At 37.2% G+C, this 16,978-nt stretch overlaps 1 protein-coding gene across 1 annotated transcript; it reads left to right on the forward strand.

The window, feature by feature from the left end:
• ube2m (ubiquitin conjugating enzyme E2 M) lies at window positions 1–13,049 on the forward strand. Its single transcript, XM_007230770.4, has 6 exons — window positions 1–350; window positions 7,062–7,156; window positions 8,969–9,007; window positions 9,947–10,050; window positions 11,413–11,476; window positions 12,019–13,049. Exons 1-6 carry the CDS (start codon window positions 236–238, stop codon window positions 12,157–12,159), a joined length of 558 nt encoding a protein of 185 aa, XP_007230832.1. The 5' UTR covers window positions 1–235; the 3' UTR covers window positions 12,160–13,049.
• The last annotated feature ends 3,929 nt before the right edge of the window (window positions 13,050–16,978 follow it).

Consider the following 16,978-nt stretch of genomic DNA (forward strand, 5'->3'; position numbering starts at 1 on the left):
AGTTGTCACGGACTGTTCTCAGAAATATTGTAGCTGTCTGAGTGTGCTGGTGCTCAGTGTTGGTGTAGTTGTGTAAGAGTGACTGAGCTCCAGTGTTGCTGTAGTTTAGCTCAGTGCTGCTTCTCCCGGCCTGAATGCTGTATTCACATCCATCTCTCTGAGCTTCACCTTTCACCATCAACCCCACACACACAGTCATACAGGACACGGACTCCGGCGCACGGCCACACAAAACATGATTAAACTATTTTCTTTAAAACAGCAGAAAAAAGATGAAGAGTCTGCTGGAGGAAACAGAACCGGAGCCGGGGGTAAAAAAGCAAGCGCGGCCCAGCTGCGGATACAGAAAGGTAGGCTAGCTGGCTAACGCCGGGGCTACAGCTTCATTAAAGTCAGTAACACAGACCCGAAACACCGAACACGGACAGCAGAACTGAAATCACCAGCCGCGCTTTTGGTGTGAATCAGTCCGGTGTCTTATCTCTACAAAACAAAAACAAATTTTAGATAAAAACACAACGGCGTATCTCCAAGAAGCACAAGCGGCGAAGCTAGCTAACCTAGCCAGCTCACTAACTAGGAAAACAGCGCTAGCATCACTGAACTAAACACACTCCGTTTTAGCATTCAGGTGTTTTAATCGCCGGCTTTGGTCTTTTATAAGTCTTGAACATTTCGACGAGTTTGAGACGACATTGTCTTAGAGAAAACGAAATGATATTTAACTAAACAGGCTAAAAAAATCCAGTATCTAACTATCTAGCTCATTTCCTGATGGAAGCATTTAACTGTAGCTAGCAAAGGTTAGCTAGTTAGCTAAGCTAACCCAGAGGAGCAGATTAGCTTTGGCGAATTCTGTTAAATATAGCCCGCTAGCTAGCTTTATGTAGCTATATATTATTCCATATATATTAGTTGTTATTAGGTGTCAGTCGCATGGTAACATTAAGTGTTAATTAGACACTAATTTTCGCCATACTTCATGGAATTATGGCCTTTAATTCGACCAAACTATCAACTAACGTCAAGTTAGCCGTTAGTTAGCTTAGCTAACGTTAGCTATCCTAACTAGCTTAGCTTAGCAGGCTACAAAAGTTTACAGTCTGTTTTTATTTATGTGAAGAACAGGAATAATGTTATTGGAGCATATCTAACACTTACAATTATCATTATTTTATTTTACATGGGTTAATAGCATCAGTGTCACTGTCCATAGTCTAAAACGTGGCAACCCGTTCCCCAAAAATAATCACTTCATTAACTACAATGCATAATTAACACAATCATGGGTTGTATTTTTGTATGGTCCCCTTTGTTTGTGAGGAAAACAAGGACAAGCTGTTTCAGAAATATAGCTAAAGAGAAATCCTTAGAAGTGTAGTTTTTACTACATAATAGGTTCTGTGTAGGAAGAGATAAACAGTGGCTTTGGCTTTGTTTAGGGAACTAGTTTCTTTGGAGCATGTAAGTTAATATCCAGCTATAGCTAGCTGCCTCCTCTGACTCTGACACAGTTGAGCCAGGAACTGATAAACTGTTCAGTTTATCATTAGATCTGACTGGACAAGTGATAGACTAAAGCTGTAAGATAAAATGTGTTCTGCCTATGGTAATCTCTCACAGTTTTTATGGATTTTCTTTATTGGACCTTCTCTTATGCTTTATGTCATGTCCTGCTACTGACATGCAAGTAAAGATCTTACTATGATTAGATAAATCAGACGTCATGACACTTCATTGTAATTTAGTTTTCAATTTGCTGATTAAACTTAGTGAACTGACCTGTTCTATTAAACCAGACTGCATCAGTTTTGTGTAGTCTCTAACAAAGTTTTTTTTTTCTTATTATAAAAAGTACTATATTTTCTGAGGGATTTAATAGTGCACTTTTATAAGCAGAATATGAAAGTCATTAGTAACTTCATGTTGTGTTAGAGAGAGCAGAATCAGTACTGGTTACCTGGGTTTAGTGTGGCAGGGTGTGTAAAATGTTGAATTAGTGCCTACCCCAGAACGGCAGGAAGTACAGCTACCGACTATTTTGGTTGCAAACTAATCTGTTGATAATTTTTCAGATTAGTCAATTAGTCAATGATTGTTTCTGATTGTTTCTACCAATACCTTTATCTTGGGTTTCTGTGGCTATGGCTCCTGTTCCTAGCTTTTGCTATCACCTCAAAACGATAGAAACAACTGGAGTGAGTGAGCGAGCGAGCAATCCCCCATTGTGTTTCTGTCCCAGCAGTTTGTGTAGTGCATTGCAGTTAACGATTAGTTAACACTAAAATTTTCAAATCAAAATGAAAGCTAATGTTGACTATTCGTTGCAATAATACAGTTTGGAACACTAGGGGTGTGCCATATCGTGTGGTGTGCAATAATATCAGCAACATTTTCGAATAGCATGAACAATATTATATCCTGAAATTGCGTGCCAGATCACCCACTCCTAATTATGACATCAGGGTACTACTTTTTTGCTGTTTTTAGCAATTTCTCATTAAATATTTACTAGAGACAGATTATGTCTGTTTAGTATCATTCATTTTGCTTTAGTCTTGGATATTTGCATTATTAGTATCATTAACTTCTGTTACACATCTGATAAAATACTTCTATTTTTTTTTTAAGTTGGTGGTGTGCCATATCATATCGTATGCAATATTACAATTTTCATTTTGTTGCTATAGTGTATTCTTAAAATATTTTTTTTATTCAATGTTTTGTTATACTGCCAAGACTATCGTTATCACAAACATTGTGCTTGCAATAAAACTATTTATTTTTATGTCAGGTGGTATGTTTGCGTGTAAGTGTATACAGCTACTTCACGATAATGTGCTGAGAGACAGTGCTAAGGAAAGATACAAATTAGCTAGATGTTATCCCTTAAAAAGGCCAGCTTATGGAGTTTTGACATGACGATCACCTGTCAGCTGTCTTTCACATCACCACCTCAAAACTTAAACTAGATTTCACTGCACTTGCTTAATGCCAAAACAGGCTAGATTTCGCTCAATGAAAAAGAGAAAAGAATAGAAAACAGCAATGAGGGTAATTATACTATAAACTAAATTTAAATCAGTCTTTACTGCAAAAACACAAATATTATGTTCAGAATTTTCTTTGTAAATGTAGATTGCATTCGTCATACATAATGTATATTGAGCCAAATTGAGATCAGCCTGTTGGTCTTGCCCTCCAAAACTGCCCAGTTTATCATGAAAATTAATTGCCCATGCCTGCATTATGTGGTGCATTGTGGAACAGATATTAAAGTAAAGATGCAGTGCTTATGAAGCAAATTGTATCACTTGACTTGAGGACATTTATGCAAAACATCATATTTATCATTATGTTTTTACACTGATCAAATTCATCTTCAGTGCTCAGGTTTAAAACTCTAAAACATTTGTATTTAAAGCTGTAATTTTTAGGGGAATAACACTTCACAGGTGTAGGGAAAGGCCAGGAACAATGCTGGTGACCTAATCCATGATATGCTCAGAAAATGATGTATTACAATGTGTACAATAGTCAGTTCTGACCTCACAATCTGCTTGGATGAAAAGCAATGGCAACAATGAAAAAAGATATTTGATACTTGGACAGGTCTATTTCTCTATCCTTATCACAAAAGATGAGTCTTATTGTATCAGCAGTAATCTTGGACTCAGTAGAGGGCTCAACAGGTAACTTAATGAACCTCCACTTAGTTGGTTCTGGCGTTTGAAGAGTGATCCTTGAAGAGTGATCCACAGTCTTCTTTTAAACGTTTAAAACAATTTGACGTGAAACAAGAGACAAAATGACACATAAGCCACCAGTTTCGCCCTCAGCTGAGAAACTATTAGGGAATCTAATTCATGTCATTTAAACCATATGCCCTTTGTAGCCTACTGTGTTGAGACAGGCTGGGGAATTATTCCTTTAGCGTAGCAATAACTCATTGTAACTCCTTTTTAATAAAATGTACAGACAGTATTAAAGTATATTCAGTAACATAATTAGTGTTTCCGTTGCTTGGTTTCTCGATTTTAGAATAACTGCAAAACAATTGAGGTTGTGTGTGATCACACATAGCATTCCTTTTATTTTGTGCCTGAAATCATACCGACTCAGAAAATGTAATTCCTTTGTGTTAGCTTTTAAAATAAAAGGTGTAACAGTGAATCAAATGTAAACACACGTAAAGTTACATGTTTGTAATGAAAACTTTTAAATGAGTAAATTAAAACCATTAGTTTCATCAAATGGCTGTTCTATAGCATTGCTTAAAGCACCTTTATTTTTAAGTGTAGTTTAGTAAACAATATGAGTAGTTCTGGCTGAAGAACAAGCTGCATGCTATAAGGTTATCAGTTTGGCTGCTGCTAATGCTAACATATGCGCTATTAGACGTTTCCTTGTTGTTCTGGTCTTGAGTCACATGGAAATCCAGCGTTGGCTGAGTAAAATAATCTTGGAAAATGCTCTTGATGGTGGATATGTTGTTATTTGTCAAACGATTATTACTTCATGTATGTTGTGTTAAACATTTTTACATGATTGATGACCGTCTGTTTCTCTGTGGGTCACTACTGACTGACTTATGTAGATGATTTTACATAAATACAATAAAAAAAAAAAATAGTTTGTCTTTGAGTTCTTGTTACAGGAGGACTAATTAGAACAGTAGCATAACGTTTTCTTCCTTTTAGAATCAGCACCATATAACACTGCTTAATCTATTAGAAGCCTAATTTGCCAACATGCAGTTTTGAAGACAGTGTGGAAGATCTGCTACAATGTTAATAATAAAGTAGCAAATGAATCTATTAATTTGTTTACTAATTTACATGAATTTGTAAATAGCAAAATAGAAGGTAACCTTGTATCCCCCATTTTATTAAGGAGACTTGATTATTATTAGATGTAAAAAAAATCATTTGCATATGGGAACATCAATTGAATGAGAATTTACATATTTATATGTATGTTTAAAACTACCCTGATACATGCAGCCAGTACAGGGAGTACTGAACACAGTAAAACTAATTATTCTTGCTCAGAATTAACAGCTTTTTAAGTGGTTGATTAAAAAAATATATATATATCATTTTGTCACTATATGCAGAATATTACAGAAGCCCTGCAGCTTGATGCATTGCTAAGTTTACACCCGTGTGGTGTCCGGCCCTGCCCTCACTCAGTATCAGTAGGCTTGTTCGACTTCACATGGTGCTGTGCAGACCGATCAGTGACTGCCTTGGTTCGGTGCATGTCAGTTAGTGTTTTATGTTTGACTTGTGTCTGTGTATTCATCACGTGACTATTACATTCACCGTTATGATCTTGAGAGTGCGAGGCGGCTGTAGGCTTTAAATGCAGTTTCTGCAGTTAGCTGTGTGAGCCGCCCGAGAGACAGCTTGATGATGACAGAGCTTACCCCCCATTGGCTAGAAACACTTCTCACACACCAATGATGCTGTTTCTGTTCATTCTGAAATATAAAAATATTTTTTTCTTTAACTAAATGATGCACGTTTTAATGATATGGTAATAATCTCTGTGTCATTCGTCATATTATTACTGTAAAGCACTAAAATTCCTTTGTATTTTATATCTTTAACGTTTTCTCTCTAAATTCTTTCTAAAACTGTTGCTTTGTTGTTTTAAAAACTGCAAACCATTACTGTGCCCAGCTGCTCTCGCTGACTAGCAAGACAAATGCAGCTGTATCTCGTACAAGCCTAGTGTTTGGGATGTTTTTAGACTAAAACACTAATTACTTCATCTCTAATTACAAACTTTATTTTATTGAAACATGTTGTTGTTCTTTACATACTAATGAGCACCATGATCGACTGATGTATCCTGATAACATCATCCTATGCAACAGGTTTTGCCTAAAAAAAAGATTGCACCTTAATAGCACCTCTAATTTATTGTAAAGGCTCTATGGACTAATCTGTTCATGTGTACCAATTTAAGGGTTATACAAATGTTTTTTTTGACTGGTTTCAGCTTCTGGTGGGTGAGGTGTAGGAAACGTTTAGTCTGCCAGTCCTACCAGCCTGTTCAGCTATAGCCTGGTATTTTGGCGACTCTCCAAAGCTGAACCTGAACTGAAACAGAACTAATGTGTGCTCAGTGGGTGGCAGTGCTGCTGTATGACCTAATAAACACAACATAAGAAAATGTTTACGAGTTATTAGTATTATATGGGGGGCGGATTTCTCGCAATAATCTGCCTAGTTTAGTAATTTTCAGTTGTCTAACTGTAACTCTTTTATCGCATGCACCAACGTTTCTAACTGTTTAGTTTTTATGAACAGAAAAAAAGTGTTATTTGTGACTTGTGATACCAGTGATTTATCTATACGCTAAGTTCAGTAAAAAAAAGTCTGTGTTTAGAAACTGAAAGTAAATTTTTAACTGACCGATTTTTTCATGCGCATTTCTGTTTCATTTCTGCTTGGAATCAGAAATCATTAGCTTGTTTTTTGTAGCTTCAGTGACTGGAGGAATTCTAAAAAATATCTTGTGTAATGTTCTGAATTTTCTGTGAAGATGAAATGTACTTTCTTTTCTAAAATCAACTAAATTTATGATTTTAATATTAAGATTTAGATCTTAATTAGATTTAAGAGGTTCTGATTCACACTCACACTATTTAAATTTTTTTTTATATTTATACTCATTAGCCAAATTTTTACACTCATTGGCATCATTTGTGATACTGTTTCACACTGTTATGTACAGGTAAGTTTAAAATAGCTGCTATAGGGGTTTGAGACACTCAGCAGACTAAGTTCTTATACTCAGGTCTTATACACAGTAGATGACAATCCCCAATCCCCAACCTGTTGGTTGGTTGCCTAGTGATGCTGCATTTGTGGTGGTTCAGAAAAAGATGGTGGCAGTTTTAACGTATTGTAAAGGCATGTGCAAGTAGTGAGGGAGTGGGTAGGTTAAATGGCTAAGTAAAAGTGAGGAGAAAAATTTGGGGGAAAAAAGATAAATGCTGTAGTGTGGCATGTTTTAAATATTTTCTCTCTCTCTTCTTTTTTCTTATTTAGACATCAATGAGCTGAACCTTCCAAAGACGTGTGAGATTGTGTTTCCTGATCAAGATGATCTACTGAATTTTAAACTCATCATTTCTCCAGACGAGGTAACTGTTACACTTCTTTCTTAGTCTGATCATACAACTAGCCAAAATTCTGCTTGCAAGAGTAGCTTTTGGTTGAAAGGTTTAGCACCGTTTTTATGTGTAGTGTCCCAAATCCTTCCTTCAGTTTAAATCAAATCAAATAACTACAATTCATGGATCTTGCTCAAACAGAAGAAGAAAAGTAGCAGCCCAGAATATACTTAAGTAATGTGTAACTTCTGAATCTGACCCAGGGTGGATGAGCATAGGAACTTTAGTATTAGTGTTGAATTCATTTGGAGTAAAAATAAATCTCTAGGTATAAAGTGAAAGATAGGCACAACTGAAAATCAGTTCAGCAGCTGAATCAACACAACTGAATCAGATTTAACCCAGAATAGTAATAAGAAGCGTATGGTTAAATGCAGAAATGAAGACCAAATGTATTAAATTCTGTATACCTCTGCTGATCAATTATACATGAAAATGGTCAGTAAATGTCCATATTTCACAAAAAGAAATGGTTAAGTCTATATGGGTAAAAAATATAGTCAAACCTCTAAACATGGCCATCCACCAAAACTGACAGATCAAGCAAGGAGAGCAGGAGAGACAGCCAAGAGCCCCTTGGTCACTCTGGAGGAGCTGCAGAAATCCACAGCTCAGGATGGATAATCTGTCCACAGGACAACTACAAGTTATGCATTCCACAAATCTGACCTTTATGGAAGAGTGGCAAGAAGAAAACCACTGTTAAAAGTAATAAAATAAAAATAAAAATAAAAAGTGCCTCCTGTAGTTTGCCACAAGCCATGTAGGAGAGACAGCAATCATGTGGAAGAAGGTGCTGTGGTCAGATAAAACAATAGCTGAACTTTTTTGGCCTAAAAATAAACACTGCTCATCACCCTGTAAAACATTCTTTCAGCAGGGACAGGGAAGCTGGGCAGAGTTGATGGGAAGATGGATGGGGCTAAATACAGGGCAATCCTGTTGGAGACCTCAAAAGACTTGAGACTGGGAAAGTGATTCACCTTCCAGCAGGACAATGACCCTAAATGTCAGACTTTCAGATTTGATTAAAATGTATAATTTCGTTCAACGAGTATAATACATATTTAAAGTTTGTGTTGTAAGGTGACAAATTGTGAAAAAGTTCAAGAAGTATAAATACTTTTGCAAGCCCCTGTAAACACTGTTATGAATCGTCATAAAAACATTAGATATATGCTGATATGGTCTGATTTTAGATTGTCTGCTGATTTGTTGATTAATATCTGATCTCTCTAACACTTAAGCTCAGGATCATCTTAATAATATGAAGCTGTAGAGAAGCTGAGCTGATCAGATCACTCTTACTGTCAGTATTGGTTTCACTTGTGTTTTACTGGGTAATAACCAGTCAGTGCAGACTGCAGAGGGGTTTATGTCTGATTTGAGTAAAGCAGCAGTGAGTTTGTGACACAGCAAAAGTGAAAAAGTCACGAACTTGATGCATATGCATGTGTTTAAGATATCCCATGCCAGCTGTCACTCATCGCTTCTGTCTGCACTCACATGACTTCCCAATCTGCTTTGTGCGTCTGGATAAGTGATCATGCTTGCCTGTCAGGTCATACCTTAAAGGTGTGTATTGAAAGTGTGATGAACTGGTTTCCGGATGGGAACCTTTTGCTTGTGGACTTTAGTTCTGCATTCCATTCATAATTTTTGCACACACTTGTCATCTACACGAAGCATTTATTCTCTGTGGCTCACTGACATGATTCTGATATGATGTATCAGAAAAAAAAGATTGCACGTATATTAATATTTACTGTGTTTATTTTACAGGGCTTCTATAAAGGAGGGAAGTTTGTGTTCAGCTTTAAGGTGAGGGTACTGACTGAGTCAACACACACACTCAAATTCAGTTGATGAATATTCTTTAATTATAATATCTCTCTGGTAAAGAAATCATGGTAAATGAGAACATTATAAAAATTTAAAAATATCCCTTTTGTATTAAGCTTAAGAAAAATGTGAAGTTTAAGCTAAACTGTGTTCTGCAGGTAAAGTCTAAAATGCTGAATTGACCAGATAATTAATATCGCTATGAACAAATGCCATCTCTGGCGTTGCTTTATGCTAAACTGCAGTAAAATATTCAACAGTCCAGAAGACTGGATTTTTGTTTCTGTTAGGGAGGTGTTGAATTTTATCATTGCTATATGAAAATGTCCATATTTGTATATCTGTGTCCATATTCTCTCTTGAAACCAGTCTGTTTTGTATTTGTTTTGCTATTTACTGTGAAGCTTTAAGGGTATTTTTGCATATTGTTTGTTTGCAATTTATGTGTGTGCACTAAATATTCTGCACTAATGCAGTTTTGTGGTTTTTATTTGTTGTGACTTACACTAAGTGCTATACTCACACTACATAAAACTTTACATTATTTGTGTTAAAGTAGTGTATTTTTTTAATTAATCAGTTTTTGTCATTTCGGCAACAATGCAATCTCAAAAGTACCCTTAAATATTTTTATATTATATTAGCTCCATCCCAGACCAACAATGTTCTCACATGCTTTACTGTGATGTATTTTGGCACACTTTTTTCCTGTGTGGGAAAAAAAGACCATGAAGAAATATTCAAAATATTAAACTGATTCAGACCACAGTAAGCAAACTATAGATGCTGTAGATAAAAAGCCAAATCTATATAATGTAACAAACACACAAACCTGATATTGTTCAACTAAGAGTTTCTTTCTTTCTCTGTTCTCTCTCAGATTCCTCATGTTTCTGTTTTGTTTGTGTTTTGTTGCAGGTAGGACAGGGCTACCCTCATGACCCTCCTAAAGTGAAGTGTGAAACGATGGTGTATCACCCCAACATTGACCTGGAGGGCAACGTCTGTCTAAATATTTTGAGGTACTGTTTAAAGCAAGCACACACACTTTTTTTATACAAATTAAGTGTAAGTAGCTTTTAATTATAGAAAGGTCCCAAGAAATGATACTTGAGTACCGAGTAGATGCTAAAATTCTGAAAATGTGATGTGAGTTTTCAGTAACTGACAGGGTTAGCATAATAAACTTACACACAGTCACATTAGGAGATTTTTTGCGTTAGAGTCAGATAATCAAGGGTGAAAATCAGTATGCAAATAGCATTCAGGAGAATACAAAAACAACTGGGATAATAACATTTTGTTTTGCAATCTATGAGTTTATTTGCATTATGCTGGGCACTGCATTAAAAATAGGTGGACCTATTTACGTTCATTCTTATTCATAAAGAGTGAAGGAACTTTTATTTTTTCCCTTTGTTGCGTTTGATGAACACATTTATTTAGCAGGATACCCACATAGACAGATTTAGAGCAGTGATTGGTTAGAATGCCCACAGCACACAATTAACACACTATTTTATTTGTGTGCTCAATTGCATATTGCAGTCTTCTGTAAAATCAGTGTTGAAAATGCCTTTAGAATGACACCAGTTCATAAACAATATTGCTGTCTAGTGTGTAAATGTTGTGCCTTTTTGAGATTGTGGATTATAATAAGTGACTGGAATGAAGCAAAATTGAGTATTGTTTGACTGATGCATCTTAAATGTAAATGTTCCTGCTATGAAATTGGGAATACATTTTTTTGTTTTGTTAATTATTTATTTATTAATTACTTATTTGCACATAATGTTCTTGATGTAAATAGAATAATCTCATTCAAGTAGAACTTTATTGTGAAAAATACTAAACTAGGCTTAAAATGCTTTCCCTTGCTATTATACTTACTTTACATTCTATGGCATTTGGCTGATATGCTTATTCAGAGCGGCTTACATTTGAAAATACATATTTTCAAATGTAAGCCGCTCTGAATAAGCATTTTTTAAATTTTGTCTCATGTAAACTACCTGACTGAATTTAAAATGGGATTAAAGTATAGATTTTCTTGGGTTTTAACAAAAATATTATATTTAAGGAATAGAAACAAGTCATTTTTATACAGTCATTTCACAGGCCTAAAAATAACTGGAGAGTTGCCTGATTAGCAGTTTAACGGCCAGGTGTGGCTTGTTCAGTTATTATTTTGCGACAAATGAAGAAAATAAAAGGCCTGCAGTTTATTCCTAATTTTGTGTGTAGAATTGCATAGTATGTAAATCATAATATACATATTTATTTCAGTGCTGTTTTTTTTTCTCTGTGAAACTTTGTCATTTTTCTGTTGTTTCATGTGAGCCCTCAGTCAGTTTATGTAGTTCCTGTACTTTTTTTTTTTTCAGAGAAGACTGGAAGCCTGTGTTGACAATTAACTCCATCATATACGGACTACAGTATCTATTCTTAGTAAGTGGATGATTCAGTGATTCAGTATTGTCCCTTTGATTTTAGAGTCAGTTAAATACTCCTGGAGAACATTTAAAAGAGGTGGTGACTTTAGAGTCAGTTTCACTTTAAATTCTCTGTGATAGATTTTAAGAATGGTTGTGAAGTAAGTAAGAATTCTTTAGGAGAGGAGCTGTGGTGATTGAATAAGGGTCAATGTTCTGAAGGAAGAAACTAGATTTAAGACCTACATGATTTTTTTTAAAGAAGATTCAGAGCTGTTGTAATTTTAGAGTGTGAGTTAATTTACTTTCTCTAGAGAGAGACTGAGAGCAGTGATGATTTTACAGTAAAAGTTGGTTCACATTATTTGCAAGAGGAGTGATTCAGAGAGCTGTGGAGATTTTACAGTACAAAAACTAATGAGGAAACGAATCAAAATGTCCTGACTGGTCAAGAGGGTTAACTTGAAGAATAAGATTTTTGGAAAAATTATAATTTTAATGTTCAGATTGTTCAGTGTGCAGAGCTGAAACTGAGTTATCCATGTGTTTTCCCTGCAGGAGCCAAATCCTGAAGACCCGCTGAACAAAGAGGCTGCGGAGGTGCTGCAGACGAACCGGCGACTTTTTGAGCAGAACGTCCAGCGGTCACTTCGCGGTGGATACGTAGGGGCCACCTACTTTGAGCGGTGTCTGAAATAGTGCCCCGCCACTGCCAGCGCTTCATACCAAGACACATTTATCGTTTACACACGCTGAGACACTGACTGACACCGACGGAGAGAGGAAGAGGGGTGGGGTGGGAGGGGATATTTTGGAGGTGGGTGGGGTTTTAAAGACGGGTGAGGCTTGAACAGTCAGTTAAAAAAAAAAAAAAGTTGCTCGGAGAAGGCCGAGGCGATAACAGTAATGAGTAATGCCACTCTGCTGGTGCCCACTGTTTTTATTTTGGGATTTATTTTTGGTTGGTTCTTTTTTTTTGTTTGTTTAATTTTGGCTGAGATTCATATGGCATCCGTTTGATGGAAAAAATAAAACACAGACGCTCCAGTAAGAAAGAAGGGGGGGATTATCCTTTTCTTCCCTGACACACTCTGTAGACGTTTCTTTATGAAGGTGGGCCAAGCTCAGCAGAACGTTGAAGCCATTTGAGCTCTGTGGAGGTAGAATGGTGTGCATATTTGACTACACACACACACACACACACACACACTTATATATTGATAGGAGACCTGTACAGCTGAACCCTGACACACACACACGTACACTCATACACTGACTTCACGCACATGTCCAGGACGGACTGACGGACAGACTTATGGACTGACTTACAGAAATACACAAAGGACAGGATCAGTATGCAGGTTTGGCTCTAGAGGATTGGGAGATTATTGTTTGTCAAGGTTTTCTCCATGTGTAATAGTCGGAGGGGGGGGGGTGGGGGGAGCAGAGAGTTGGATTTTTGTGAAGATGGGCTGGGTTTGGGTTAGGCGGGGTGGCAGAAAATGTTACAATTCTATTGTGTATATTGAAATCCCAGCTGTTCACAATGACTGCAATATGAATTAAGTTGAATAAAATATGGACTTGAATGCTTATATACTCATATATATGTAACACAGCCACCACAATCATGTTTTCACTGGGTTAATAGTCAAGGTTTCTTTTACTTTTTTTCCTGCTTCATGTTACTTTGTTAGTCTTACTAGAATTTTGCAGTTGAGCTGATGTGAAATGGGTGTCACCACAGGTGGACCTCGCATCTCAATCCTTAGTTAATTTACTGTGATCTCTGACTGACCTTTACCTATTGCACTATTAGCTTATGTTATCATGATTTAACCCTGTTAGTAGGGTTAGGTTGGTTAGTATTAGTTTGAAATATCACTATGTTAGCCTGTTATATTTGAGTAGCTTATTAGCTCTGATTTATTAATTTGGTACACCAGGCTAAAGTTAGCTTTAGCTTTTTTTGTTTCAAATGTATCAACACACTACATGGACTAAAGTATTAGGGCACCTACATATTACACATACATGAGCTTTTGGCTATGTTCATATTACCAGGCTGAAGAAAAATCTGCTTTTTTTTGCTCAATGTGGCCAATTTTTTTTTTCAAATGAGATTTTAGTCACTTTCATATGGTCCTAAATCACATACCTATTCGATACATTGACATGTGAAATGAATGTGAATGGTCAAATCAGAATTTATGCATCTTTTTCTTTTGTGCATGCCCTATGTGCTTCTCTCTCGTACCCACACTTCTCTTGGTGCAGCTATGGGTGCAAAAACTGCAAAAGCAAACCGCCTGGTTGTTTTTTTTCTCCTCGACCTGAACTGTACTTCAGACCAGCTGTTTGTTCTCCACTCCAGCAAAAGATGCTCCACATATGAGCTGCTAACTCATCCATTTCCCTTTATAAAGCTACGAGTCGCCTCTCAAATATGACGTTTTGTGTTGGTGGTGAAGAAGGCGACGTTTATACACAAATCAGTGTGCGCATGTGAGGTGTTTCAGGGACATATTCATTCACATTACACACAGATACAGGTCACTTACATTTGAGAATGTGAACCGTCAAGATATCTAAATCCAATCTGAGCAAAAAAAAAAAAAAAAAAACGTTTTTGGACAATTTGGTTTGTAATGTGAACGTGGCCTTTAAGACGTCGTCCCCTTCTGAACCCAGAGACATTAATATAGAGTTTACCTTCCCTTTGAAGCTTTAAGAGCATTAGAAACTTCTATGCACTGCCCTCCTCAGCAGTCAGCACATCTGCACTGTACCTGTACATGGTCAGACACATACCGCTCACAGCTGGAAAATCACAGTTATGGAATATTAAGGAGGGAGGACATCCTGGAGTTCAGTCATTTAGACATGTCCCAATACTTTTGTCCATGTATCCTTTTGTGGTTAGTCTTAGACTTAAGGCAAGTCAGATTAGTTTCTCAAATCAGATTTGTTGAGATGACTGTGCATGTCCAGACATTAAAAGCATATCTAAATGAGTTGATAAGTTAACAAGGTCACTGTCGTTACCTAATCTTTGTCGTTCTTATTGGACTCCCCACTTCCATCACTCTGAATTGGATGAAACTGCTGTTTATTACATTGTAAGTGATGCAAAGACAATGATAAAATCAGATTTGATCACCCAGAGACCTATCTTTACAAATCCGAATGCAATTGCATTTTAAACCACTTCCAAATGCAGTTTGGATCCAGTTTTTAAAAAATTATTTCATGTATTTTTTGACTGTCCAGACTGTCAAAAATCAAACTGGTTAGAATTCAGATATACCAAAAATTTGACCTGAACTTTCCCCTCAGAGTATCTCCCAAAGTTGTCAATTATGAAATGTTTTACTATATTCATCCAATAGTGTACAGAGTACAAGAGAAGTAAAATTAGAATTTATCATGTAAGTCTAGCACAAAAACGTCTACTTTAGTTCACTAGCTTGTCAAGCATTCAAAACGAAGAAAGTAAACACAATAGTTTCAGTAAACTTTATACTACTGACTGCGTATTGCTGAACACCCGATCATAAATAAAAGTGTTACTGTTCTAAAACTCTCATGTTTTAAAAAATAACAGGCTGGTTATCTCGCCCACCATAACCATTTAAACCTAAAAGGGAGTCAGCAGCAGTAACAGCAAAAACTGTCCCTGTCCTGTTGCTACTGTCCCGCGACACTCTCCTACTGTCCCGCGACACTCTCCTACTGTCCCGCGACACTCTCCTACTGTCTCGCGACACTCACCTACTGTCCCGAGACACTCTCCTACTGTCTTGCGACACTCTCCTACTGTCCTGCAGAGCTCTTTAACTGTACCGCGGAGGTTTTTAACTGTACCGTGGAGGTTTTTAACTGTACCGTGGAGGTTTTTTAACTATACCGCGGAGGTTTTTAACTGTACCGCAGAGTTTTTTTTAACTGTACCGCGGAGGTTTTTAACTGTTTTAACTGTCCTGCAGAGCTTTTTAACTGTCCTGTGGAGCTTTTAACTGTGCCGCAATGTGATACATTGTGTCTTATCTTAGTTTTTTTGAGACGACTTAAGACTTATGAGATAATTCCCCTAGATTTGACCATCAAATCTATTATATAATATTTCCAGTGTCATAATACAAAGTAGGTGAGTGTCGCGAGACAGTAGGTGAGTGTTGCGGGACAGTACGTGAGTGTCGCGAGACAGTAGGTGAGTGTCGCGGGACAGTACGTGAGTGTCGCGAGACAGTACGTGAGTGTCGCGAGACAGTACGTGAGTGTCGCGAGACAGTACCTGAGTGTCGCGGGACAGTAGGTGGGTGTCGCGAGACAGTACGTGAGTGTCACGGGACAGTAGGTGGGTGTCGCGAGACAGCAGCAACAGGACAGGGACAGTTTTTGCTCTTACTGCCTCTCAAGGGAGTCATACAACCTGATAATGTCTTAGATCAAGTCCAGAATTAATAGGTTTATAAAAACCTTTAGTAGGACATTTTTGTTTATTATTGGTAATTATTTTAATACTGCTCTCAAATTTTCCACACAAAAGCATCAAACAATTCAGCTCTTTTTCAGGTTTTTAAACTTAAACTATAACCGATTATTATTTCTGTATTTACTAAGTACTGCACATTTATTTACTGGTCTCAGATATGAGACTCGAAACAAGTGGAGCAGAAAGTTTGTGAGGATTACAGTGAGCGCCCCTTATTAGATCGGACCAGGGGATTATGGGAAAGTAGCAGCCAACGGGTTTAAGCCCTCATTTGCCAAGCAGAAAGGAAAACCCTGAGAACAACAAGCACCTAATTAATAATCACTCAGTAATTAATACTGGTAATTAAGCATCCAATCATTAATAATGATCAGACTGTACTTTGGGTGTACTATGGAGGACATCTTGTATACAATAACAGCAACTGTACAAATGGAAACTATGAGCCAAAACTTTACAGCCTCTCTGACTGTGGCCCAGAGCTGCTGTTTATTGAGGAGCACGCCAGTCAGAGCAGAGGTGCTCTGGTACCTTCTGTCAGACAGCATCACTAATTAAAAAGGTTCTGTAGGGGATTGAGGAGAGTTTTTATAATAGTGATGGCTTTGCCGATTTGGTGTGTGGTGTAAATATCAGGCCCGTTGCAACAAGGCAAGAAAAACCAATCAATTGTCTAGGGCCCTGAGACATTGACTGGTTATGATGATTCTGTGATGGTCACTGCAGGAAAGTACAATGACACTGATACCGGAATCCCCCTCAAGGGGCCCTTCCACTAGTTGCTGACAGTAATCATCCAGCCAGGTTTGTGATTCCTGCAGCTGGCAAAAAATGCATTTTGCTTGGGACCCCCAAAAATGGCCCTCTGTTTAGGATGGAGAGGATGGAGACTAAAGACGATCTCAGCTGTCCTCAATATTAGATTAGGTTATAGGTTATATAGGTTATAGGACAGAGATGCTGTGATTCTACAGTCCTTCTGTAAAATATAGGGATGATTCCTCAGTCTGAGCTTTCTTCAGT

Source organism: Astyanax mexicanus, chromosome 3 (assembly GCF_023375975.1).
Source record: "Astyanax mexicanus isolate ESR-SI-001 chromosome 3, AstMex3_surface, whole genome shotgun sequence".
NCBI classification, from domain to species: domain Eukaryota; kingdom Metazoa; phylum Chordata; class Actinopteri; order Characiformes; family Acestrorhamphidae; genus Astyanax; species Astyanax mexicanus.